The sequence below is a fragment of the Sycon ciliatum genome, chromosome 8 (genome assembly GCF_964019385.1).
Source record: "Sycon ciliatum chromosome 8, ocSycCili1.1, whole genome shotgun sequence".
Classification (NCBI taxonomy): Eukaryota; Metazoa; Porifera; class Calcarea; order Leucosolenida; family Sycettidae; genus Sycon; species Sycon ciliatum.
Window position 1 is genome coordinate 21057899 of NC_088650.1, and position 25172 is coordinate 21083070.

General features: G+C 48.5%; 1 protein-coding gene across 1 annotated transcript in view; it reads left to right on the forward strand.

The window, feature by feature from the left end:
• Positions 1 to 25172, forward strand: part of LOC135822302 (vacuolar protein sorting-associated protein 11 homolog) — a 55040-nt gene that overhangs the window by 29139 nt on the left and 729 nt on the right. Inside the window, exons 20-35 of the mRNA XM_065335038.1 lie at positions 470 to 511; positions 1103 to 1170; positions 3735 to 3837; positions 4219 to 4324; positions 5344 to 5453; positions 6034 to 6111; positions 6792 to 6845; positions 7328 to 7416; positions 7696 to 7770; positions 15495 to 15586; positions 16442 to 16566; positions 17199 to 17281; positions 18166 to 18261; positions 18684 to 18743; positions 18913 to 18979; positions 19327 to 19392. Of these exons, the coding sequence (XP_065191110.1) occupies positions 470 to 511; positions 1103 to 1170; positions 3735 to 3837; positions 4219 to 4324; positions 5344 to 5453; positions 6034 to 6111; positions 6792 to 6845; positions 7328 to 7416; positions 7696 to 7770; positions 15495 to 15586; positions 16442 to 16566; positions 17199 to 17281; positions 18166 to 18261; positions 18684 to 18743; positions 18913 to 18979; positions 19327 to 19392 (1314 nt within the window). The remainder of the gene's footprint in view (positions 1 to 469; positions 512 to 1102; positions 1171 to 3734; positions 3838 to 4218; positions 4325 to 5343; positions 5454 to 6033; positions 6112 to 6791; positions 6846 to 7327; positions 7417 to 7695; positions 7771 to 15494; positions 15587 to 16441; positions 16567 to 17198; positions 17282 to 18165; positions 18262 to 18683; positions 18744 to 18912; positions 18980 to 19326; positions 19393 to 25172) is intronic.

A 25172-nucleotide genomic window follows, 5' to 3' on the forward strand; every position in this document is an offset into this window, starting at 1 on the left:
ACACACACACACACACACACACACACACACACACACACACACACACACACACACACACACACACACACTGTCCCTGAATTTTCTTCTTCCTTCTCTCTTGTACGAGTAGTTGTTGTGTGTGTACAGTTCGAAAGTGGACACCGCTGGTCGCACATTTTCTTCCATTTCATTCATTTCTGAAAGAAATTTAGTGGTTTAATTTACCCCTGTGCCCTCCATTTGCACCTATGGTCTCCATTTCTCTAGGAGTCCCCAAATTAATGTGTTTATTGCATTGTAGCTTGTCCGTCTCTTGATGAGTGAGCTTTTAAAGCAGCAAGGCAAACTCTCTGTCATACATGCCCATGCACGAATTACATGCCCACACGCACACATGACATATGCATGCTCACAGACAACATACAAGAGAGATTCTTGTGCTGAGGATAGTGGCTTGTGTCTGAGTGTTTGTTGCGACTTTCTCATGCAGACGGATCGCGAACTGAACTTTGATGTGGAGACGGCCATCAAGGTAACTATGTACTGGCTTTATGCCCTTGCCCCAACTGTCAACCTAGTGTGTCAATGTGACTGTATATACCTTTGCCCCAACTGTCAACCTGGCACATCACTACAGTTACCACTACAGTCCAAGGATTTCCGGCCAAGTGCACACTGTGCCAGGGCCAAAGGCTCTCAGTGGGTTTGCGACATGTGGCCTCCAAACTTGTTCTAATTGAACAGCTCCAACTAACTGTTTGTGGCTCCATACTATTTATATTTAGGAAGGCAAGAGCCAGATTTTGAAGTTGATTTAGCCGGCTTCGATGAGGATTCAAGCAAAAACATTAATAATTATAGTCAGTTGTAGTCAATGAAAAGTGAATTGAATTTGTCAATTAGACTTGAAGTTTTTCACTCCATCTCTTCACCTGTTGACTGTCAACGAGTGAGAGAGGGAGAGAAGAGTGCAAGCTGCACTGTGTTCCTGTTGCTGCTGCCAGCCTTGGCTTCTTATATTTTCAACACTTCTCCTTTTAAAAGTCTTTTAAAGATGCAAGTTGTTGTGATAATCATGGTGGTGTCGTTTTTTTTCTACACCGTATAACTTGCACTGCTGTAGGTTTGTCGACAAGCTGGTTACAATGATCATGCCCTCTATCTTGCTAAGAAGTTCGAGGAACATGACTGGTAGGTCTCCATTCTAGGATGGCTAGTGTCAGCTGCCTGCCTGCCTGCCTGGTTGGTTGGTTGGCTTGGAGGTTGGCCTCCCTCTCTGAGAAATCATAGTGGCTACACAAGGCCTCGTTTCTCTCTGCTGCAATGATTGTTGTAGCCCTTGAAGGTCAAAGCAACAATGTCTGCAAAACTATTTCCCCCTGCATTGATATCAGCAGCAGAAATGATGCCATCTTAAAGCCTTCGCACAAGTGGCACATTTTGGCTTGGAGGAAAGCAAATAGCATTATACTGAGCAAACTGTATGGAGAAAATGATACAGAAGCAGACTCAATGGGTATAATCCAAGAGTCCATATCTCCAAGAGTATGCCCATTTTACTTAGCCACAAACTGGAGTGCCAGCTAGGCCATTGCATCAATATTGATCTGCTGATCTGCTATAGTTTCTAGCTTCCGAGTGCTCTTTTCTCGAGGAACTTTAAAGGGTTTTGTGTGTGTGTGTGTGTGTGTGTGTGTGTGTGTGTGTGTGTGTGTGTGTGTGTGTGTGTGTGCATGTGTGTGTCTCACGTGTCATGTGTCACGTATAGGCAGTGTTAGGTACTGCCTTTGAATCTACTGTATGAGCCGCGGCCAGCAAAAAAGGTACTATAGAAAATTACGGAAATTGTTCAGAATGGGAGTTTGAAGTTCGGAATTGAAAAAATCTTTTTGAGTTGAGGTGATTTTGTACTTTTTACGAGTTGTCTCCTTGATGAGGATCGCTTCAAGATTATTTTGTTTTCATCTTGACAAGGTATCAAGTGGCGCAACTTCATCTTTCAACAAGTGTGAGTGCATGGAAGACGCGTACTGAAAGTAGAGAATCCACAGAGTGTCATGGCATGCACGAGTAGAAGATGAAGCCTAGAAATTTGCGGTGCGAGCGTTGACGACCTCGCTGCGCTACGGGAACATGACGAAAGTTTTTACGGCCTAAACAGCAGTGATACGATCGCCGAATCGTCTGGCTCAGACGACTCAGATTCGGACACACCTGCAGAAAAGCGGACCTGTTTACCGCTGGAGTCGCAGAGCAGCGATGACGAGTATTTCAGCGATGCAGAGGATACCACTAGCGATGGAACGAGTGCAGCAAGTGGAGCGGCAGCGGCGATGATACGCGACGCACTGGACATCGGTTGCAAATGCAAAGTGAATCATTGGACCAAGCTACCTCCGGACCAGCTCGAGGAACTGGTATGTAACTTGAGAGCAATGAAGAGGAGTGAGCTGAAGCGGTACGTGCTGGGCGAACTTGCAGCGATAATGAAAATATCTAGCCCCAGCGCTGAAGCTGCAACTGCAAGTTCTCGCAAATTTTCGTTCACATATGCAATGCTTGGTGTTGTCGTCTGCCGTGAAGTGTTCCAAGATGCACATGGATTAACGCATACTCTACTACGTAAATTACAAGAAGACGCTGAACATCTACTTACAACGCCACAGAGCAGCAAGAGTAAGGGCAAACCCCGCCCAACATCTTACCTACTGCAGTGGCTGACAATGTTGTGCAGTTTCACGTTATGGAATGCCACAACCAGCAGCACCCAGGGGACGCGCAGCAAAGGCGCCCACATATCTTCCTGCTAGTTGTACAAAGAAAGAAATTCATTGTCTATACTGTGATTCTGAAGGTGCGCATCCTATTAGTCTGACCACGTTCAAACGGCTTTGGAAAGCTAACAGTAATACTCCATATATTTATTATATGCATCATGAAGCAGAGGTCTGATGTTTGCGCACGCTGTGAGCGGCTGCGTGCACGGGAATCTCCTGGTGTCGTTTGCATGAAGAAGCACTGTCAAGCAGATGAGGTTGAGATAAGGCACATGCGCTCGTCCACCAACTCTGCTGCTGTCGCTGCAAGCCGCCTGCCCACAACCTTGCCATCAGGTGGTATCAGTGATACAAGGCTGCTGTACCTGAACAAGGAGATCAAGCAATACCTGGGCCAAGACTCAGAAGCACCCTGGAGCAATGCCACAGGCCAAGAAGAGGCCGAGGGCATGGCAGAGGACTTATAACTAACTATAATGCAGAAGTAAACTGACAGCTATTGCCAATGTGGACACCCTTGTACATATAGTGGTATTTAACCACCCCCAGCACCTTAGAATACGTTCAAACTATCAGGAATGATAATTCACACATGAAGAAGTGTTTTGGAGCAAAAAAACCGTTTTCCAAAAATTCACCCTATAGTACCATTTTTGCTGGCTGCGGCTCGTATTATGCGGGTAATTGTTGCCCCTAAACCCGAGGAAATTTCCCATCCAGTCAGCATGAGTATCATTTCGCTACTTGGTGAAAGCAGCGTGTCGCACACACCTCGGGCCATAGCTCGGAGATTGGAGTTGCATACACTTGGGGTTAGAGGCTGTTTGTATACTTCAAAGTAACTCTTGCAATGCAATGTGGTGCATCACCGGTCACAGAGGAAACCATGCACGTCAGCCCTCACATACAGCATCACTGCTGCATGTAACCTTTCGAATACAGCATGTAACCTTTCCTTGCTCTTATCCTGTGCTTCAGGTGCTTGAAGATCTACTTGGAGTTAGAGGAGAAGGATTCTGCAAGAAGGAAGGACAACTTCATCCTGGCTCTCAAGTATATGTCTGGATTGCCTTTGCAAGAGGTACGTGTAACATTCTACACTCCGTCTGGTGTCTGTTTGCTGGTACTGTCATGAGGACTAGTACCAGGTCTCCTCAGGCTTTAGGCGTATCTACTAGAAACAAAGCTGGATTGTGCTCTGTTATGGCCATAGTTATCTTGTTGTATGCGTATTAGCACCTCATTGACCCCGCTCGTTCCTTATTCTTCATTCCGCTTGACCTAAGCGAAGACTAGCCAAGCTTGCTTGGCGATGTCAATGCGAAAAGGCTGATAATAATAATATGGCCATATCTTATATGCTGACACTGCAGAAGAATTCACGGGAACTTTCTAGCATGCGCTACAGGTCTAGTAGCATGTTGTTGATGTTGTTGTTGTTTTTATGTGTGTTTTTTTCTAGGCTGATAGTTACCTGAAGAAGTATGGCAATGCTCTCGTGAATGAGATTCCACAAGAGACAACTGCTTTACTGAAGAGATTGTGCACAGCATCCCCTCCAGCTCCCGGTAAAGATACACTAGAGTAGGAATAACCGTGATTGAGATAGCTGTTGGTGATGTCATGCATAGAATGTGAGAGCTGATCATGAAAACGTCTAGTGCACCATTTGGAAATTCTGATGGGTCGATACTGATGTATCGGTCCTACGTTCGTATCTCAGACTGGCAATTTTGCCGAAACGTTGTAGTGATGATTGCATGGTAGAAAGGAGTTTGGATGATTGCACTGTATTACACTGGCAAAAAGCAGATCTGCTCTAACCAGCTTGTTATATTATAATTATTATATTATATTGCAGGAAACCTTGCGGCCACTGTTACTTATTTCAGACTCTCTTGTTTTGTTCTATTTCCCCTTTACCACTCTCAGTCGACGTTCTATACTTGTTGGATGTTGACTTGGTGGTAGACGTGTATTTGACATTACCCATCTGTGATTCGAGTGTAGTTTACCACCTGACCATCTTCTTACCCACTATTTGCGTATACTAGTAGCAAGAGTACATAACCTCCCAGAGTGTGCAACGCCTGATCCAGCTCTGCATAGGGTCTTGGTCGAGCGGAATCGGATCTTTGCGTCATAATACCGTACACATCTGAGGGGAACCCGGGGAGTCGCGGGTACTCTTGGATCAAAAACAATGGTGCCCTGCCTCGAGACCGGCCTTGCGCTGGTGTGAAGTGTACGCATGACATCAGAAGATCCGATTCCGCTCGACCAAGACCCTACACAGAGCTGGATCGGCTTTGCACACTCTGGGGGGTTATGTACTCTTGCTAGTAGTAGTCGAATATGCAGTCGTGGCCAAAGAAATCCAAACCGCGGGTCAAAAGTAGCACCGCGTTTCCTGTTCGATTACATCATGCACCGACCAAAAGCCCATCCAAGGGCTGCAGGGGCCACATGAGCCTTGGCGCTGCTTTCTGCTGACGAGTTGGATTTTTTGGCCATGACTGTAGAATCTTGAAATATTCCAATCTTCATAGAAGAATGTCTTACTTTCTGTGTTCTTTCCTTATGACAGCGGAAGGTGAAGAGCAGGGCGATGAGTTCTGTATTCGACCAGAGGAGTTCATTCACATCTATGTCAACCAGACTGAGTATCTACTGGATTTCCTGGAGTTCATTGTCAAGGTGCGTGGCCAAACCGATCGCAATGAAATCTAATGAACAACAAAGCATCTTAAACCGGTGCAAAGCATCTAAATCAGAGTACTCGCGCTGTGATAAACACGGCAAGCTTTGCATGAGGGAGGTAACTTTGACGCTAACCGGAAAGCGTGCTCAACGAAGCGAGGCGAGAAAGCGCGATACTCGATCTCCGTTCAGCTAGCTGTTTTGACCTTGTTAGGTCTCATCAGCGGAGCTCAGAGTCACTGGCTAAACCGGTCGCAGTGACGTCTAGTGAGCAACAAAGCATTTCTATATCGGCCGCTCTAAGCATCAAGTCAGAGTGCTCTTTTTCTTGTAAATTAAAGACTATTTGTGAGACATACAATAAGCATTATGCCTGTCCACTCCACAACCAGACCAACGGCAGACCAACAGCAGACCAACAGCAGACCAACAGCATCCTACGAATGAGACTCACCCATTGAAGCAGCTGACTACTAGTATACAGTGACTAGATTCAACAAACGTTTGCATGTATTTATTCACATTTATGGGTGCGGGTGCGCTTATATGTTGTATTCTTGTATACATGTGTTGTCAGGAGCAAGTTGCCTCGTCAAGTGTTATCTATAACACATTACTGGAACTCTACTTGCACAGAGATCCTGACGACACGCAAGTATGAATTTGCATAATCTTGAACCTTTTGGTCAGCCTGTCTGCCTGTCTGTCTGTCTGTCTGTCTGTCTGCTTGTCTGTCTGTCTGTCTGTCTGTCTGTCTGTCTGTCCATTCATTTTACTCATCCACCCTCTTAGCTGTCTGGCTGGATATCCGTCTGTCATCTTTCTTTTTCTCTTTTGCCAATGGATGTGTATCTGTGAACTGCCTCTTTTGTCAATCCGTTTTACCGTATCGGTCTGTCTGTGATTCTGGCTGATGATAATTATCGTGCAGATGTGCTAGTTAGAACGTTCTCAGTTGTGAAGGCATGATGTAGTAGTACAGTCTACATTCACGTAGCACCTGATCATTGTATTAGATATAAACTGCAGTTGCAGTATCGATTCTGAACCTTCTTTGAGAACGATAACTTTCAAGTTTCTATTCTAGTCAGTCTGAAATGTGTAGTGGCATTACTATAACTTACACTACATGAACAATGTCAATCTGATGTGATCTGTAGACGGTTTTTTTGGATGAAATGGGTGTTTTCTAAAGTACTTTTGGTGCTTTGCAGATCTAAAAAAACAGTGCACCATGCATTTTGTCCCACAAGATTGTACACATTTTGTACGCACGCCCTATTGTCAAGTACTAGTATTGTGTGTGGCCAACTTTTTCAAATCACTGTCTTGCAGGAAGTGTGGGGACCCAAAGAAACCAAGGCTCTTCAGCTGCTGAAGAACTCAGAAGTAAGTACTTCGAAATATGAACCCACTGAAATACGTTGCCCTTGTGTGCTTGTTCTGGCATGCTTGTACGTGTGTGCCTGCATGCATGTCTGTACAGTGCACGTGCATGCTGAAGTGGTGCTTCTGGTGTTATGGATGGCTTGCTGGCCATGCTACGTACATGTACATGAATGTTGTTCGATTACACACAATTTTCGTCCATTCTAAACTTCTCTACAATGCAAACGCCGGCCACACAGATTTCTTCGTCAAAATCCACGGAATTTCTAATTCTCCCGCCAGAATTTACGCATTTGGTGCATGCTTTCTTGACACTGTGTGTGTGTGTGTGTGTGTGTGTGTGTGTGTGTGTGTGTGTGTGTGTGCTATTGTGCTATTGTGCTTTTGTGCTTTTGTGTGTGTTTGTGTTTGTGTTCATGTGTATGTGTATGTGTGGGTGTTCATGTGTGTTCATGTGTATGATGGACGTATGACTGTTGCAGGCCAAGTATCATTTGGATCAAGCCATGGTGCTTACTCAAATGCACGACTTCACTGCTGGTGTTCTTTACCTCTATGAGAAGGCTAAACTGTGAGTACAGCCTGATCAAGTGTGGCTGGTTGGGTATGGATGTGTGCAGAGTACAGAGTAAATGAACTCTAGTATGGGCAGCGTGGCATGATTGTGCACTTGAAATGTGCTCTCCTAGAGTTGAGTCTTAGTTTCTTCAAAATACTGTTTGAATTCAGTTTTTTCCAGCAGTAAACTAGTAATGGGTGTGATTGTTTCAGCCCTGTTTTGATGCTCAAAACTTTTTTCTTAAATGCATGTGTGCATGTGATGTGCGGGTGCGGATGCGTGTGTATTTAGGTATCAGCAAATTCTGCGCTATCACATGGATCATCGCAACTATGCAATGGTCATTGAGACATGCAAGATGCACGGGTACGTTCAGGGCTAGTACTTGTACAGAAACACGTGGGCGCCATCTTGGTTCACGTGACATGTGTCAGACCATGCTGTGTACAGGGAATCTTGCCGTACTTCGCGTCGACTCTGGCCTGTTCAAATCCACACAAGTGAGCCACAGTTCTCTCTAGCAGGCTGAGATTTTGCAGGCACCGAGTTCAGATGTGGGCAAAGGGATTCACCGAAGGATTTTTTGATTTTCGCAATTTAGACCTCAAATAACACCCTCAAACTCGGTAAACGTGTCCCACCTCTAGGATCGTTTTGGCGGAATTCGCTTCGGTGAAAGTATGGAGCATCTCCTACTGAAAATTTTGAGCCATCGATTGTCAAAATCGGCTCATGTGGAGCTCACTTGTGTCGTTTTGAAGGACGCCGCGCCACGCGCGACTTGCGCTGGTTCTTTCACAAACGGAAGACACCTTCCAGTCAGCACTGCAGACTGTGACAGTGCAGTGCGCACGGCAAGGAAAAGAAGGAGACGTGCATTTTCCATTTGTTGCACTGTGTCCTTTGCTTTTATTGTTCACTGATAACGTGTTCGCAAAATCTTGAGCTAGAGAGAAGACTGACTTACAATCTGATTCATCTAGGCTTCAGTGTGATGCACGTATCCAGACCATAGGAAATATTGGGAAAGGAACCGGGAACCACGAGAATAATTTTTCTGGAGCGAATCCAATTATTACCATGGTTCCTTGTTCTTGAACACCGCGCTCCACATCGTCAATGTTCTGCGAGGTAAGGATTTCAGGACTACTATCGGTTTGTTCGACCTCGGGGCGATCTGATCTACGTCCAGCTGGCCATGATACTGAGCCGAACTGGCCACTAGTTCGCTTCTTTCTCGACTCGGGATAATCAAGCCGGTCAGAGTGCGATTTCCTACCCTGGATGCGATCCATGGTGCGGACTGAAAATAACTACTGAACACCTCCTTGTACAAGCACTGACATACAAGACCGGTGGTGGATACAAACTGACAACAGGAAACCCTAACAGCACCCGCTCTGTCAAAGAAAGTCGAAGGGAAGCAGTTCGAACGAGTTCCAGCACCACCAAAAAATATAACTATGATAAAAACTAGCACTTGCTCTTGCAGCTAGGTCAAAGACTGCACTGGCAAGTACACTTTTGCGCAGTCGCGATCTCGCGGCCCCGCATCACGTGCGGGTATCTGATGACGTAGCGTGATTCAAGATGGCCTCTGACGTGTTTCCCGTTTTGTGATCCCAAATACCAGCCCTGACGTTGTTGGCTCTCCACTCGAAACCTGTAGTTGATGTTGCATATGTACTTGTACGACTGTGTCTTTGCGGTGTTTGTATGGCCAGCACAGAGTGTAATTCCTTGCGGTGTTTGTATGGCCAGCACAGAGTGTAATTCCTTGCGGTGTTTGTATGGCCAGCACAGAGTGTAATTCCTTGCGGTGTTTGTATGGCCAGCACAGAGTGTAATTCCTTGCGGTGTTTGTATGGCCAGCACAGAGTGTAATTCCTTGCGGTGTTTGTATGGCCAGCACAGAGTGTAATTCCTTGCGGTGTTTGTATGGCCAGCACAGAGTGTAATTCCTTGCGGTGTTTGTATGGCCAGCACAGAGTGTAATTCCTTGCGGTGTTTGTATGGCCAGCACAGAGTGTAATTCCTTGCGGTGTTTGTATGGCCAGCACAGAGTGTAATTCCTTGCGGTGTTTGTATGGCCAGCACAGAGTGTAATTCCTTGCGGTGTTTGTATGGCCAGCACAGAGTGTAATTCCTTGCGGTGTTTGTATGGCCAGCACAGAGTGTAATTCCTTGCGGTGTTTGTATGGCCAGCACAGAGTGTAATTCCTTGCGGTGTTTGTATGGCCAGCACAGAGTGTAATTCCTTGCGGTGTTTGTATGGCCAGCACAGAGTGTAATTCCTTGCGGTGTTTGTATGGCCAGCACAGAGTGTAATTCCTTGCGGTGTTTGTATGGCCAGCACAGAGTGTAATTCCTTGCGGTGTTTGTATGGCCAGCACAGAGTGTAATTCCTTGCGGTGTTTGTATGGCCAGCACAGAGTGTAATTCCTTGCGGTGTTTGTATGGCCAGCACAGAGTGTAATTCCTTGCGGTGTTTGTATGGCCAGCACAGAGTGTAATTCCTTGCGGTGTTTGTATGGCCAGCACAGAGTGTAATTCCTTGCGGTGTTTGTATGGCCAGCACAGAGTGTAATTCCTTGCGGTGTTTGTATGGCCAGCACAGAGTGTAATTCCTTGCGGTGTTTGTATGGCCAGCACAGAGTGTAATTCCTTGCGGTGTTTGTATGGCCAGCACAGAGTGTAATTCCTTGCGGTGTTTGTATGGCCAGCACAGAGTGTAATTCCTTGCGGTGTTTGTATGGCCAGCACAGAGTGTAATTCCTTGCGGTGTTTGTATGGCCAGCACAGAGTGTAATTCCTTGCGGTGTTTGTATGGCCAGCACAGAGTGTAATTCCTTGCGGTGTTTGTATGGCCAGCACAGAGTGTAATTCCTTGCGGTGTTTGTATGGCCAGCACAGAGTGTAATTCCTTGCGGTGTTTGTATGGCCAGCACAGAGTGTAATTCCTTGCGGTGTTTGTATGGCCAGCACAGAGTGTAATTCCTTGCGGTGTTTGTATGGCCAGCACAGAGTGTAATTCCTTGCGGTGTTTGTATGGCCAGCACAGAGTGTAATTCCTTGCGGTGTTTGTATGGCCAGCACAGAGTGTAATTCCTTGCGGTGTTTGTATGGCCAGCACAGAGTGTAATTCCTTGCGGTGTTTGTATGGCCAGCACAGAGTGTAATTCCTTGCGGTGTTTGTATGGCCAGCACAGAGTGTAATTCCTTGCGGTGTTTGTATGGCCAGCACAGAGTGTAATTCCTTGCGGTGTTTGTATGGCCAGCACAGAGTGTAATTCCTTGCGGTGTTTGTATGGCCAGCACAGAGTGTAATTCCTTGCGGTGTTTGTATGGCCAGCAGAGAGTGTAATTCCTTGCGGTGTTTGTATGGCCAGCACAGAGTGTAATTCCTTGCGGTGTTTGTATGGCCAGCACAGAGTGTAATTCCTTGCGGTGTTTGTATGGCCAGCACAGAGTGTAATTCCTTGCGGTGTTTGTATGGCCAGCACAGAGTGTAATTCCTTGCGGTGTTTGTATGGCCAGCACAGAGTGTAATTCCTTGCGGTGTTTGTATGGCCAGCACAGAGTGTAATTCCTTGCGGTGTTTGTATGGCCAGCACAGAGTGTAATTCCTTGCGGTGTTTGTATGGCCAGCACAGAGTGTAATTCCTTGCGGTGTTTGTATGGCCAGCACAGAGTGTAATTCCTTGCGGTGTTTGTATGGCCAGCACAGAGTGTAATTCCTTGCGGTGTTTGTATGGCCAGCACAGAGTGTAATTCCTTGCGGTGTTTGTATGGCCAGCACAGAGTGTAATTCCTTGCGGTGTTTGTATGGCCAGCACAGAGTGTAATTCCTTGCGGTGTTTGTATGGCCAGCACAGAGTGTAATTCCTTGCGGTGTTTGTATGGCCAGCACAGAGTGTAATTCCTTGCGGTGTTTGTATGGCCAGCACAGAGTGTAATTCCTTGCGGTGTTTGTATGGCCAGCACAGAGTGTAATTCCTTGCGGTGTTTGTATGGCCAGCACAGAGTGTAATTCCTTGCGGTGTTTGTATGGCCAGCACAGAGTGTAATTCCTTGCGGTGTTTGTATGGCCAGCACAGAGTGTAATTCCTTGCGGTGTTTGTATGGCCAGCACAGAGTGTAATTCCTTGCGGTGTTTGTATGGCCAGCACAGAGTGTAATTCCTTGCGGTGTTTGTATGGCCAGCACAGAGTGTAATTCCTTGCGGTGTTTGTATGGCCAGCACAGAGTGTAATTCCTTGCGGTGTTTGTATGGCCAGCACAGAGTGTAATTCCTTGCGGTGTTTGTATGGCCAGCACAGAGTGTAATTCCTTGCGGTGTTTGTATGGCCAGCACAGAGTGTAATTCCTTGCGGTGTTTGTATGGCCAGCACAGAGTGTAATTCCTTGCGGTGTTTGTATGGCCAGCACAGAGTGTAATTCCTTGCGGTGTTGTATGGCCAGCACAGAGTGTAATTCCTTGCGGTGTTTGTATGGCCAGCACAGAGTGTAATTCCTTGCGGTGTTTGTATGGCCAGCACAGAGTGTAATTCCTTGCGGTGTTTGTATGGCCAGCACAGAGTGTAATTCCTTGCGGTGTTTGTATGGCCAGCACAGAGTGTAATTCCTTGCGGTGTTTGTATGGCCAGCACAGAGTGTAATTCCTTGCGGTGTTTGTATGGCCAGCACAGAGTGTAATTCCTTGCGGTGTTTGTATGGCCAGCACAGAGTGTAATTCCTTGCGGTGTTTGTATGGCCAGCACAGAGTGTAATTCCTTGCGGTGTTTGTATGGCCAGCACAGAGTGTAATTCCTTGCGGTGTTTGTATGGCCAGCACAGAGTGTAATTCCTTGCGGTGTTTGTATGGCCAGCACAGAGTGTAATTCCTTGCGGTGTTTGTATGGCCAGCACAGAGTGTAATTCCTTGCGGTGTTTGTATGGCCAGCACAGAGTGTAATTCCTTGCGGTGTTTGTATGGCCAGCACAGAGTGTAATTCCTTGCGGTGTTTGTATGGCCAGCACAGAGTGTAATTCCTTGCGGTGTTTGTATGGCCAGCACAGAGTGTAATTCCTTGCGGTGTTTGTATGGCCAGCACAGAGTGTAATTCCTTGCGGTGTTTGTATGGCCAGCACAGAGTGTAATTCCTTGCGGTGTTTGTATGGCCAGCACAGAGTGTAATTCCTTGCGGTGTTTGTATGGCCAGCACAGAGTGTAATTCCTTGCGGTGTTTGTATGGCCAGCACAGAGTGTAATTCCTTGCGGTGTTTGTATGGCCAGCACAGAGTGTAATTCCTTGCGGTGTTTGTATGGCCAGCACAGAGTGTAATTCCTTGCGGTGTTTGTATGGCCAGCACAGAGTGTAATTCCTTGCGGTGTTTGTATGGCCAGCACAGAGTGTAATTCCTTGCGGTGTTTGTATGGCCAGCACAGAGTGTAATTCCTTGCGGTGTTTGTATGGCCAGCACAGAGTGTAATTCCTTGCGGTGTTTGTATGGCCAGCACAGAGTGTAATTCCTTGCGGTGTTTGTATGGCCAGCACAGAGTGTAATTCCTTGCGGTGTTTGTATGGCCAGCACAGAGTGTAATTCCTTGCGGTGTTTGTATGGCCAGCACAGAGTGTAATTCCTTGCGGTGTTTGTATGGCCAGCACAGAGTGTAATTCCTTGCGGTGTTTGTATGGCCAGCACAGAGTGTAATTCCTTGCGGTGTTTGTATGGCCAGCACAGAGTGTAATTCCTTGCGGTGTTTGTATGGCCAGCACAGAGTGTAATTCCTTGCGGTGTTTGTATGGCCAGCACAGAGTGTAATTCCTTGCGGTGTTTGTATGGCCAGCACAGAGTGTAATTCCTTGCGGTGTTTGTATGGCCAGCACAGAGTGTAATTCCTTGCGGTGTTTGTATGGCCAGCACAGAGTGTAATTCCTTGCGGTGTTTGTATGGCCAGCACAGAGTGTAATTCCTTGCGGTGTTTGTATGGCCAGCACAGAGTGTAATTCCTTGCGGTGTTTGTATGGCCAGCACAGAGTGTAATTCCTTGCGGTGTTTGTATGGCCAGCACAGAGTGTAATTCCTTGCGGTGTTTGTATGGCCAGCACAGAGTGTAATTCCTTGCGGTGTTTGTATGGCCAGCACAGAGTGTAATTCCTTGCGGTGTTTGTATGGCCAGCACAGAGTGTAATTCCTTGCGGTGTTTGTATGGCCAGCACAGAGTGTAATTCCTTGCGGTGTTTGTATGGCCAGCACAGAGTGTAATTCCTTGCGGTGTTTGTATGGCCAGCACAGAGTGTAATTCCTTGCGGTGTTTGTATGGCCAGCACAGAGTGTAATTCCTTGCGGTGTTTGTATGGCCAGCACAGAGTGTAATTCCTTGCGGTGTTTGTATGGCCAGCACAGAGTGTAATTCCTTGCGGTGTTTGTATGGCCAGCACAGAGTGTAATTCCTTGCGGTGTTTGTATGGCCAGCACAGAGTGTAATTCCTTGCGGTGTTTGTATGGCCAGCACAGAGTGTAATTCCTTGCGGTGTTTGTATGGCCAGCACAGAGTGTAATTCCTTGCGGTGTTTGTATGGCCAGCACAGAGTGTAATTCCTTGCGGTGTTTGTATGGCCAGCACAGAGTGTAATTCCTTGCGGTGTTTGTATGGCCAGCACAGAGTGTAATTCCTTGCGGTGTTTGTATGGCCAGCACAGAGTGTAATTCCTTGCGGTGTTTGTATGGCCAGCACAGAGTGTAATTCCTTGCGGTGTTTGTATGGCCAGCACAGAGTGTAATTCCTTGCGGTGTTTGTATGGCCAGCACAGAGTGTAATTCCTTGCGGTGTTTGTATGGCCAGCACAGAGTGTAATTCCTTGCGGTGTTTGTATGGCCAGCACAGAGTGTAATTCCTTGCGGTGTTTGTATGGCCAGCACAGAGTGTAATTCCTTGCGGTGTTTGTATGGCCAGCACAGAGTGTAATTCCTTGCGGTGTTTGTATGGCCAGCACAGAGTGTAATTCCTTGCGGTGTTTGTATGGCCAGCACAGAGTGTAATTCCTTGCGGTGTTTGTATGGCCAGCACAGAGTGTAATTCCTTGCGGTGTTTGTATGGCCAGCACAGAGTGTAATTCCTTGCGGTGTTTGTATGGCCAGCACAGAGTGTAATTCCTTGCGGTGTTTGTATGGCCAGCACAGAGTGTAATTCCTTGCGGTGTTTGTATGGCCAGCACAGAGTGTAATTCCTTGCGGTGTTTGTATGGCCAGCACAGAGTGTAATTCCTTGCGGTGTTTGTATGGCCAGCACAGAGTGTAATTCCTTGCGGTGTTTGTATGGCCAGCACAGAGTGTAATTCCTTGCGGTGTTTGTATGGCCAGCACAGAGTGTAATTCCTTGCGGTGTTTGTATGGCCAGCACAGAGTGTAATTCCTTGCGGTGTTTGTATGGCCAGCACAGAGTGTAATTCCTTGCGGTGTTTGTATGGCCAGCACAGAGTGTAATTCCTTGACTTATGACTGTACTGTATAGTATTTTGTATTGATGGAAAGCGAAAGGAATGGCTCAGACAGTGAAATTATAGTAAAAAGCGCAAAACCTACTTAACCAGTGGCATGTAGATAGCCTACTTAACTAGTGGCAGGGAGATAGCCTACGCAACCAGTGGCAGGGAGATAGCCTACGCAACCAGTGGCAGGGAGATAGCCTACGCAACCAGTGGCAGGGAGATAGCCTACGCAACCAGTGGCAGGGAGATGCAACTATGTTGAGCAATTACTGATCACGTTTCATGCGAAGAGGTCTGTATTTCTCCTGCGGAGAGTGAATACTTTTCCTGACTAAAACATGACGCCTGGCTTGTACAGACGCAAAGCGTTTCGAAACTCTTATAATATTTCAACTCCTTCAAACTAATGAATATCTACAGGTGTGTGTTGCGTGTTTCCACCTTAGAGGTCTTGTCCTGTCAACTTCTCTTGATCTTATGATCCTTTTTCTTGCACGTGCATGTATGTGTATGTGCACGTGTGTCTGTGTACGTCTGTGTTCGTATGTGTGTGTGTGTGTGTGTGTGTGTGTGCCTGTGTGTGCCTGTGTGTGTGTCTGTGTTGCCTGTGTTTAGTAACAAGGACCCTAATCTCTGGCTGCAAGCATTGTCTTACTTTGCACACACTGATGAGGAATGCCGTGAGCAGATTGTGGAGGTCTTAGCCCGTATCCTTTTCATACTTGCTATTATGTCCACTGGACACAATATCTTAGGATGTATGCACCATCTTCCATTTTCCCCTTTCTCTGGACATGCCCTGGATCTGATCAAAGGATTTGCAGAGGCTTCGATTCAAACATTCTTTTTTTATTGTTTTTGTTTCCCATAATACTAAGGGTGCGTTCTTGAATCCTCTCGGAAAAGTTCGAGGAATGTTCTTATATCCTCTCTGAACTTTAGGAGACTCTCCAAAGCTCTCCAAGCTCTACGAACTTCAAAGGTGGTTGCAAATTGGAGATTCCCACGTTTTGGGGTCAGCGCATGTGAACTACTGCTAAAAGCCACGTGTTGATTTTGAGTGTACGACATTGCCTTTGGGATGAAATTATTTTCAGATGAAATGTCCTGCTTGTTTATTAATGTAGTGGAGTGGTCGGAAGTGTAATCCTGTGCAAGGTGTGATACTCCAATGGAGCTGTCTCTTTAGTCATTTGCTATGTAATTGCAGGCGCGTACCCAGGGGGTTCCACAGGGTTCGGATGAACCCCCCTTTCTGTCTGCCGACTGAATTTTTTCGTTTTTCGTCTTTTGTTGCGCTGCGCGTGGGCGTCGCGCCGTGCTGTCGAGTCGTCAAGTCGCAGAGTCTACGACTACTTGACGTCTTCATGCACTGCGCATGCGCTGAAACACGCGACACGCGCCAGAGTTGGTTGACATGACGTAGCTATTTACTACAACGGACCCCATGTAACCCCCCTCCTGCCGACCCTGCATACGCGCCTGAATTGTCTATTTCTGCAATCATTTGCCATGTACTTGAAGTATTACAATAGTTTTCCTTGACAGCTGGTGCGCTGTAGATATTGACAAGCGTAATTTGTTGCCACCGTTGATGGTTGTTCAAACGTTGGCCAATAACTCCACTGCGACGCTGGCTACAGTCAGGGACTATGTCGTCAAACGCTTGCAGGCTGAGAATGAGCTGGTATGTGTGTGTGTGTGTACGCGTATGTGCGTGCACGTGTGTGCGTGCATGCGCTGGTGTGTGTGTGTGTGTGTGTGTGGTGTGTGTGCATGGACGTGCTTTCCTGCATGTAAGAAAAGAGTAAATGGTCGTGACCATCCCTGAAGGGAGTCGACTGCGATCACCCGTGCTAATTCCTTTGTTCGAATCCTGCCAGTGAGCATTTTTTTTCAGCTGTGCTCCTACCGACAATCAGTTGGGAACTTGTAGCCAGGCACAATAGGTCGATGGAAGTGGCTACTGGGGCTCTCTGCATTTGTGTGTCAGTAGTTGTAAGACTTAGGGAGACATATCCCCTCACCGTCTATTAGGCACTGCATCTGCTGCTGGATTATAAGTGCCTATACTATAGACATGCACATAGTCCTGCGCATGCCACTACGATGTGAGTTCAGTGTTTATGCACGCCGTGGTAGAGATATGGAAAGATGAGTATGTATAGGTACCCTGTGCTAGGAGTGCCTTGTCGTTAGATACATGTACCTGACAGAAGATATATTTGTAAGTTTAATTATATTGTTTACATGTGTACATGTATGTTGATGGGAGGCTATCATTTCAATGCTGTGTATGTTTGGCGTGTGTGTATACAGGTGTCCTCCGATGAACGTTTGATTCGCCAGTACAGAGAAGAAACTGAGAAGACACGGGCGCAGTGTGAGGAACTCAAGACAAGGTATGCTCTGAACTTCCATTCTTTCTATTTTCAGCAAGATGACTTTAGAGAATTTTGTGTAAAGCCAGCTGCCTCTCACCGCTCAGTAACTTAAAGAGAAGAACCCTGTTTGAGTCATATAATTATACTGAAAACAGGAGGCTTCTGAGTGTGTGTGTGTGTGTGTGTGTGTGTGTGTGTGTGTGTGTGTGTGTGTGTGTGTGTGTGTGTGTGCCGGTTGGTTTCATGCTGCAGTATTTCTAAGTTACTAGCTGCTTCCTGGAGAAGCGAATTCGACTCCTTGCTGCTTCCCTCAAATGTGTGTATCTTGATGCCAGTTTCGTCGGAGACATGAATGCGCTAATAGCCTAATAGTAAGAAGAAGGGCACAGTTCAGACACTTCAGACACTTCAGACAGTTCAGGCTCAACAACATTTTGAAAGTTTTCACTAGTATACTTTCAAACCTTTTCGTCAGGTGAAATGCAGGCAAAATCAAATGAACAAGGACAATAGATTGAGTACAGTAGAGAGGTGATAGAAACAGTGCAAGGAAGAAGAGCTAAAATCACAATGAAGAATGTGTGTGACCCATACACATAGAAAGAAATGAGGGAAAGGTGTAAGTGTGGGGAATCCTAACACTTGATACCGGTGTTCTTGTTCATTTCATTTTACCTCTATTTCACCTGACGATACGGCTTGAAAGTATACTACTGAAAACTTCCAAGATGTTGTTGAAGAGCCTGAAGTGTCTGAAGTGTGTCCATCTTCTTAGTATACTTACAGTACTGCAGCTTAATCCATACTTCTACTACGTGTCTCCCAGCCACTGGCCTGCTAGAATGCTGTGGTATGTGGTATGTGATGAATTAGTATATTCCTTGTTTCGTTTCTATGTTCAGTGCAAAGATCTTCCAGCCATCAAAGTGCATGCTATGCCGTAACCCTTTGGACTTGCCCGCTGTACACTTTCTGTGCTCACACAGCTACCATCAACAGTAAGTGGTGCATGTAAGTGATAGCAGTAACTTGATACCGGTCTGCTGCTGCTGCTGCTGCGCGTAGCCAACTGTTGTGTGATTGAGTGCACTGTGTGCAAGAACCGCTCCTCGTCTTTCTCCGGTTTTGTTCCAGCCTGCTTGGGTGTCGCCACTGAAGTCGCTATTGGCATTTCCTTTGCTGTGTGTGTGTGTGTGTGTGTGTGTGTGTGTGTGTGTGTGTGTGTGTGTGTGTGTGTGTGTGTGTGTGTGTGTGTGTGTGTGTGTGTATGTATACATGTGTATCTGTGCATGTGTGTGCGTGTGTGTGTTTGCATGTCTGTGTGTATGTACGTGCATGTGTGTTTCTACGTGTGTGTGTTTGTATGTGCGTGTGTGTGTGTGTGCACACACACGTGTGTATGTCTGTTGTGCATATTCAGTTGTCTTGAAGGTATGATGGACACAGACTCCGAATGTCCACAATGCCAGGAGAAGAACAGGTTAGCTAGTGTGTGTGTGTGTGTGTGTGTGTGTGTGTGTGTGTGCTCAAGATAACTCTGGTCATTTTTATACTACCAAATCTGGATTCTGCTGGTATCAGCTGTGATTGGTCAGTCGTCAGTATGTGTCTTGCGTTTTGTGTGCTCTGTTTTTTTGTGTTTGATTCAGAAAAGTGCTTGATATGGTGCGTGCACAAGAGCAGAACAAGGAGTTGCACGAGCACTTCCACAATCAGGTACGACGGGCACTATGTTTTACGTGTTTATGACAGCTTCTGTAGTCCTTTTCTGATGGAGACAGACAGACAGACAGACAGACAGACAGACAGACAGACAGACAGACAGACAGCAATGGTGTCCACGAATCAACCATGCCCCCAGTGACAGCACAGGGGACACTGTTTCACGTTCCACCTGCCCTTGTTATCTTCCTAAATTCCATCACCCTCTGGTTATAACACTCCTGCCTGTGTATGTGTGTGTGGCTATGCGTGTGTATGTGTGTATGCGTGCATGTGTGTATGTGTGCATGTGTGTATGTGTGTATGTGCTTACAATACATGTTCATGTGTGTTTCTATCAGCTGGAGAGAGCTGCTGATGGTTTCACGGTCGTTGCTGACTATTTTGGACGCGGTGTATTCAACAAGGTATGTTTACTTTGTTTCAGCATACATCTGGCCGAGCATGCGTGTTATGGTGTAGGAACGAAAGAAAAAACTCGGGACAGATCTCCACCCCACTCACGATCTAATCGATCTCCCCCTCGTTATCGTTCTGCTTCATGTGAACGACGTACACGTACTCGCCATAGATCGGCTGGTGCTACACGTACACGTAGATCTAGATCTAGATCTCAATCTGCGGACAGATGTCGGTCAGGGTCACGCTCGGGTGCTACGCACGAGTCCCGCCTGAGTGCCCGGGGACGACATGGCCATGGGTCACCCCGACGGCGCGAGTCGCACCGTTTCACCAGGCACCGAGATAGTTCTGGCACTAGTTCTAGCTCTGGTACGTCAGAATCTGACGATAGTGACTCCGACAGTCCTAGTGCCAGTAGTGGCACATGTCCGTCATCCGACGACTCGGCTGCCCACGAGCATCGCCGTGGTAGCGGTGCGGGCTTCGATCCTAAGGGGTTAGTGGACGACTCTGTATGGTCTCCCCCCTCGCACATGGCCTCGTACCTACGGGAGCACTGCCGTGGTTCCCTGTCCTTCGCTGAGCGTCGACGGGTGCGGAAACTGTGTCCCCGACCGGACGTGGAGGAAACGCGATGTCCACGCGTGGACCCGTTCTTGTCGGATGTCCAGGGCCTGGCCAATGCCAAGAGAGCGGATAGAATGCTGGCCAACATCCAACATAAGGTTACGGACGTTTTCCGTCCCCTGGCCGCACTCTGGGCTGCTATTGAGCAGGGCCGGCCGGTCCACGAACTGACCGAGCTGGTCCAGATGGCGATCGTCATGACGGGCGACGCCTCGAATGTATTGTCGGAGACACGCCATCAGCGCCTCATGGCAGCGCTGCCAAAGAGATGCCCGAAGAGCCTGCTGCAGGGCTTGCGTCCTTCCGGTGATCTCCTCTTCGGTGATGGATTTTCCCGGGAGTATAAACGGAAGTGCCAGGAAATGGACGTATTCCAGCCACGGCCTTCTGGGCGGCGCCCGGGGACCGCACAGGACCGGTCGCAGCCTGCCCGTCCTGACCGTTTTTCTGGTCGTACCGTGTACCGGTCAGATCCAGGGCGGTTCCGCCCTTACGACAGGGCAGGACGGGGTCATGTCACCCGCCGGCCTGAGGAGCATTTCCGCCAGCCAGCAAAAAACGGCCGGGGCCAGCCCTTTCGCGGGCGCCCTCGAGGTCGTTGACGACCTCCCCCGTGCCTGGCTGCCTCACAGAAGCCCCTACCCCCCAGGTAGCGGGCCGATTGGAGCATTTTGCGGCAGCCTGGCGAGACCTAACGCAGGATGCGTGGGTGTTGAAGACCGTCTCAGGGTACTGCTTAGACCACACCGTTCCTTGCCAGCGGTCCGCTCCGACAGAGATGTGGTTCCCTCCCGAAAAATGCGCCATCGTCCACCAGGAGATAGAGGATCTCCTATCCAAGGGTGCAATTCGACCGGTGAGCCCATCTCCCGGCCAGTTCGTGAGCCGGTTATTCACCGTACCCAAGAAGGGTACCACCGCCGAACGTCCAGTCATCGACCTCCGCCACCTGAACGAGCACGTGCGGTACGAGCACTTCCAGATGGAGGGTCTCCACCTTGTTCCCCTGTCCGTCCGAGAGGGCAATTGGCTCACAAAGCTAGACCTCAAGGACGCGTACTTCACCGTGCCGATCCATCCCCAACACCGCCGGCTCCTGCGCTTCAGTTGGGAGGGCCAACTCTACGAGTTTCAGTGCCTACCGTTCGGCCTGTCCAGCGCCCCCCCCCCCCCCCCCCGGTATTCACGAAGCTGATGAAGGTCCCGATCAGTGTTCTTCGTCGTCAGGGCATTCGTCTCATCCTGTATCTCGACGACCTTCTCCTGATTGCCGAGTCACGGCCGGCCGCCGTGCTGCAGACGCAGCAGGCCATTCAACTCCTAGAATCTCTGGGTTTCGTAATCAATCGGAAGAAGTCCATTCCCGAGCCTACGCAACAGCTCGAGTTCCTAGGATTTCAGTTGAACTCTGTGGCCATGACGATGTCTGTGCCGATCGACAAGGCGCGGAAACTCCAGCAGGAGTGCCACCGAGCCCTGTCCCAGCCCTACCTGTCCATCCGCGCATTGGCCTCACTCCTGGGCAGGATGGTTGCGTGCTCCCCAGGCATGTTTCTGGCTCCACTGCAATTCCGCCACCTTCAGCAGTTGAAGATTGCAGCCCTTCGTCGCCATCAGAGCTACCTTGCCACGGTACGCCTGACGCCGGAAGCCAGGACGGAGCTGACGTGGTGGGCAGCAGATCTAGAAACTTGGAATGGTCGCTCGATTCTCAAACCTCCCGCTCAGCTCACCATATTCTCCGATGCGTCCCTGCTCGGCTGGGGAGCGGTGTGCGGCACAACGAGTACTGGGGGTCAATGGTCCCCTACCGAGGCCAATCTCCACATCAATGCTCTGGAATTGATCGCTGCCTCATTCGCGGTGAAAGCCTTTCATCACCGGGCCTCGTACCGTCCTCTGCACATCAAGTTGTTGATCGACAACACGACAGCCGTCAGCTACATCAACCGCTTAGGCGGCACGCATTCCCGTCTCCTGTCCCAGATCGCTTGCGACCTCTGGAGATGGGCGGTCCAACACGATATCCGCCTCCAGGCGGAATATGTGCCGAGCGAGGAGAACCCAGCGGACCATCCTTCTCGGGGCTCCCTCTCCGAGTCCGGCGACTGGCGCCTGGACCCTGCTCTGTTTCGCAGGATTCAGAGGGCAGCTCCTTGGACCTTGGTGCTAGATCTGTTCGCATCTCGACTGAACACGCAACTTCCCGCCTTCTATGCTTGGAGGCCGGATCCGGAGGCTCTCGCTCTAGATGCGTTCTCTCAGAATTGGAGTCTCCCTCATCAGGACGCGGTGTATGCCTTCCCACCATTCTGCCTACTGGACAGGGTGCTTCATCGTGTGGCCTCACTCCATACTTGCCGGATGATACTGGTCGCACCAGTATGGGATACGCAGCCATGGTACGCGACTTGGCTGCAGCTGTTGGTCGATTTCCCCATGCTTCTGCCCACATTCGACTGCCTGCTACTCTCACCCTCGGGCCATCCACACCCACTGGTACTATCCCGCCACCTGCGCCTCGCCGCATGGCCTATCTCCAGCAGCGCTTCAATGCAGCAGGACTTTCTCCACAGGTCGTGCGACTCCTCTCCTCCTCTTGGCGGTCATCAACCAATGCCGCTTACGCATCGGCATGGGAGCAGTGGCTGGGCTGGTGCAGTCAACGGTCAGTGGATCCCGTTCGCCCATCTTTAGCTATGGTGCTCCAGTTCCTGGCCGATTCCTTTGAGGACGGCCGCAGCTACAGTACCCTGAATGTCTATCGGTCAGCGATGTCTGCTACCCTGCCTGAGCTGGATGGTGCACCCATTGGCCAGCACCCGTTGGTGGTGCGTTTGCTCCGTGGTATCTGCCTAGAGCGTCCGCCGCAGCCGCGGTACTCACATACTTGGGATGTGGGTATTGTCACTTCTTGGCTCTCTAAACTGCCTGCCAACACGGACCTGTCTCTCCCTGTCTTGTCTGGCAAGTTGGCCATTCTGATGGCCTTGACTGCTGCTCGGCGCTCTTCGGACCTCCACCGGCTAAGCCTCAACTCTCATCGTTTCTCTGCCGAGGGCGTGGTGTTTGACTATCTCACACCCCCTAAGCAGCATCGCCCTGGTTCGGAACCAGCCCGACCTGTCACCTTTGCTGCCTTTCCTGTGACTCCTGCACTCTGTGTTGTGGAGTGCTTCAGGGAGTACTTGCGTCGGACCGCCGACCTGCGGCAGGCATCTTCTGCACATCTGTTCCTCAGCACGAAGCGTCCGCACCACCCTGTCACCTCTGCAACGATTGCTCGTTGGATCAAGCAGGTTATGTCCAAGGCTGGTGTGGACACATCATTGTTTGGTGCCCATTCCACTCGTGCCGCTTCTACGTCTGCTGCGAAGCGTAAAGGTATGTCGACAGTGGACATCATGAAATGTGCTGACTGGAGTTGCGCATCCGTGTTCCAGCGCTTCTATTTCAAGCCGTGGGAGGGTGAGACCAGCGGCTCTTCCCCATCGGCACATCAGCAGTTCTGCCGCTCCGTGCTTGCGCCGTAGCGCTACCAATGTTGGCCTGGCCAGGTTCTGAGTCTGTGACTTTGTGTCTACCTCAGTAATCCGATTGCTGTCTGTGCCTGGCTTTCTCAATGCCGTTCTATCTGTGCATGTGTATAGTACACGGCTTTCCTCATTTCTTCTTCCTTTTGCCATTACGCCTGTGTCCTTGTTCTGGACAGGCCTTTTGTCACTTTCTGCGGCAAGTTTCCGTGGCACCGGTTTACCCTGTTCCTTACTGATTTGGTGGTGTGCATGGTGTGCTGCATGCCCGGTTGGGGGTTTCATGGCCTGCGTTGGTCCCTCTCTCCGGTCTTGTGGTGTTCGCTTCACCTCTGATTTGAGCGTTGAAATCTACAGTGTTACATGGAGCGGAGCCTCTGATGTGCAATTGACGATTATACAAGGAACTCTGTTCTGATGTATAATCATAATTGCATGAAGAGGTGAAGCGAAATGTAACACTGTAGTCCCTCCCGCCCATCCCATTTACTTATGCACCGGGGAGTGCCCATGGGCTTTATCTTGGCCATTGACGCGTTCAAACAAGGCCGAGGAAGGACTGGCCGAGCATGCGTGTTATGGTGTAGGAACGAAAGAAAAAAAAAAAAAAGCTTTGAAAACTGGTTATTTATGCAGTAAAAATGTAGGGCCACTACAGTGTTACATTTCGCTTCACCTCTTCATGCAATTATGATTATACATCAGAACAGAGTTCCTTGTATAATCGTCAACTAATAATACTCCAAACGCGTTCTTAGCAGTGAGTTGCAACATGTCCTCCGTGGAAATACGGCACTGTGGCAAAGGTCCTTTCTTCTTTTTCATCAGGGAAGGAGAGGAGTAGCAGTCAGAACTGCAAGTTGAGCAATGTACATGTGGCAATAGTGTGAAGTTAACACTCTTACTTGGTCTGGTATTTAAGCCCGGTTTATACTTCATGTTGCGTACGGGGAAACACGGCGCAACGCCTGTTGCGGTGGAAGAAGTTCACTTGAGTTCAATTTATTTTCCTGATGGTGCGACTGAGGCTGCGGTGAATCATGCTCATTTCAGGCACTACGGTGACACGACGGTGAAACTTTCAGCAAGCCCTAAGTTCTACATGCCCAACATTAGTCCTAAAATATATGCTATTGCCTATTGGCGTTTGTTAACGTGTGGAGCAGCTAATCTGTGCCAGGCTATGTTTTCCTTGTTCAAGCAACGCTGCTTGGCACATGCAAGGGTCTGTGTTGAGACTAGCTGCTACACCAGTCACACTGGCTATTGCTAGCTGAATCAGCAGTTGATGGTTGTGGTCTCATATTTACAAGACAGTGTGATTATCATTTTACTTCGTCTTTGATGTCAATGTACTACTCGCGGATCACACCTCCAATGAGTCATCACAATCGACATGGATGACTAATTCCGCTTTCCCAAACTGATGGCGAGTTGCACACTCCTGTTTATTTACTCTTAGTCGAAGCATAATATTACTTTGTGTGAGTTCAGCCTTTTGTATTCTGTTGTAGCAGTTTGTATTCTGTTGTAGCAGTTTGTATTCTGTTGGAGCAGTTTGTATTCTGTTGGAGCAGTTTGTGCCCATCCAGTCCTGGCTATTTTAAACGTCTTAGGTGGACACC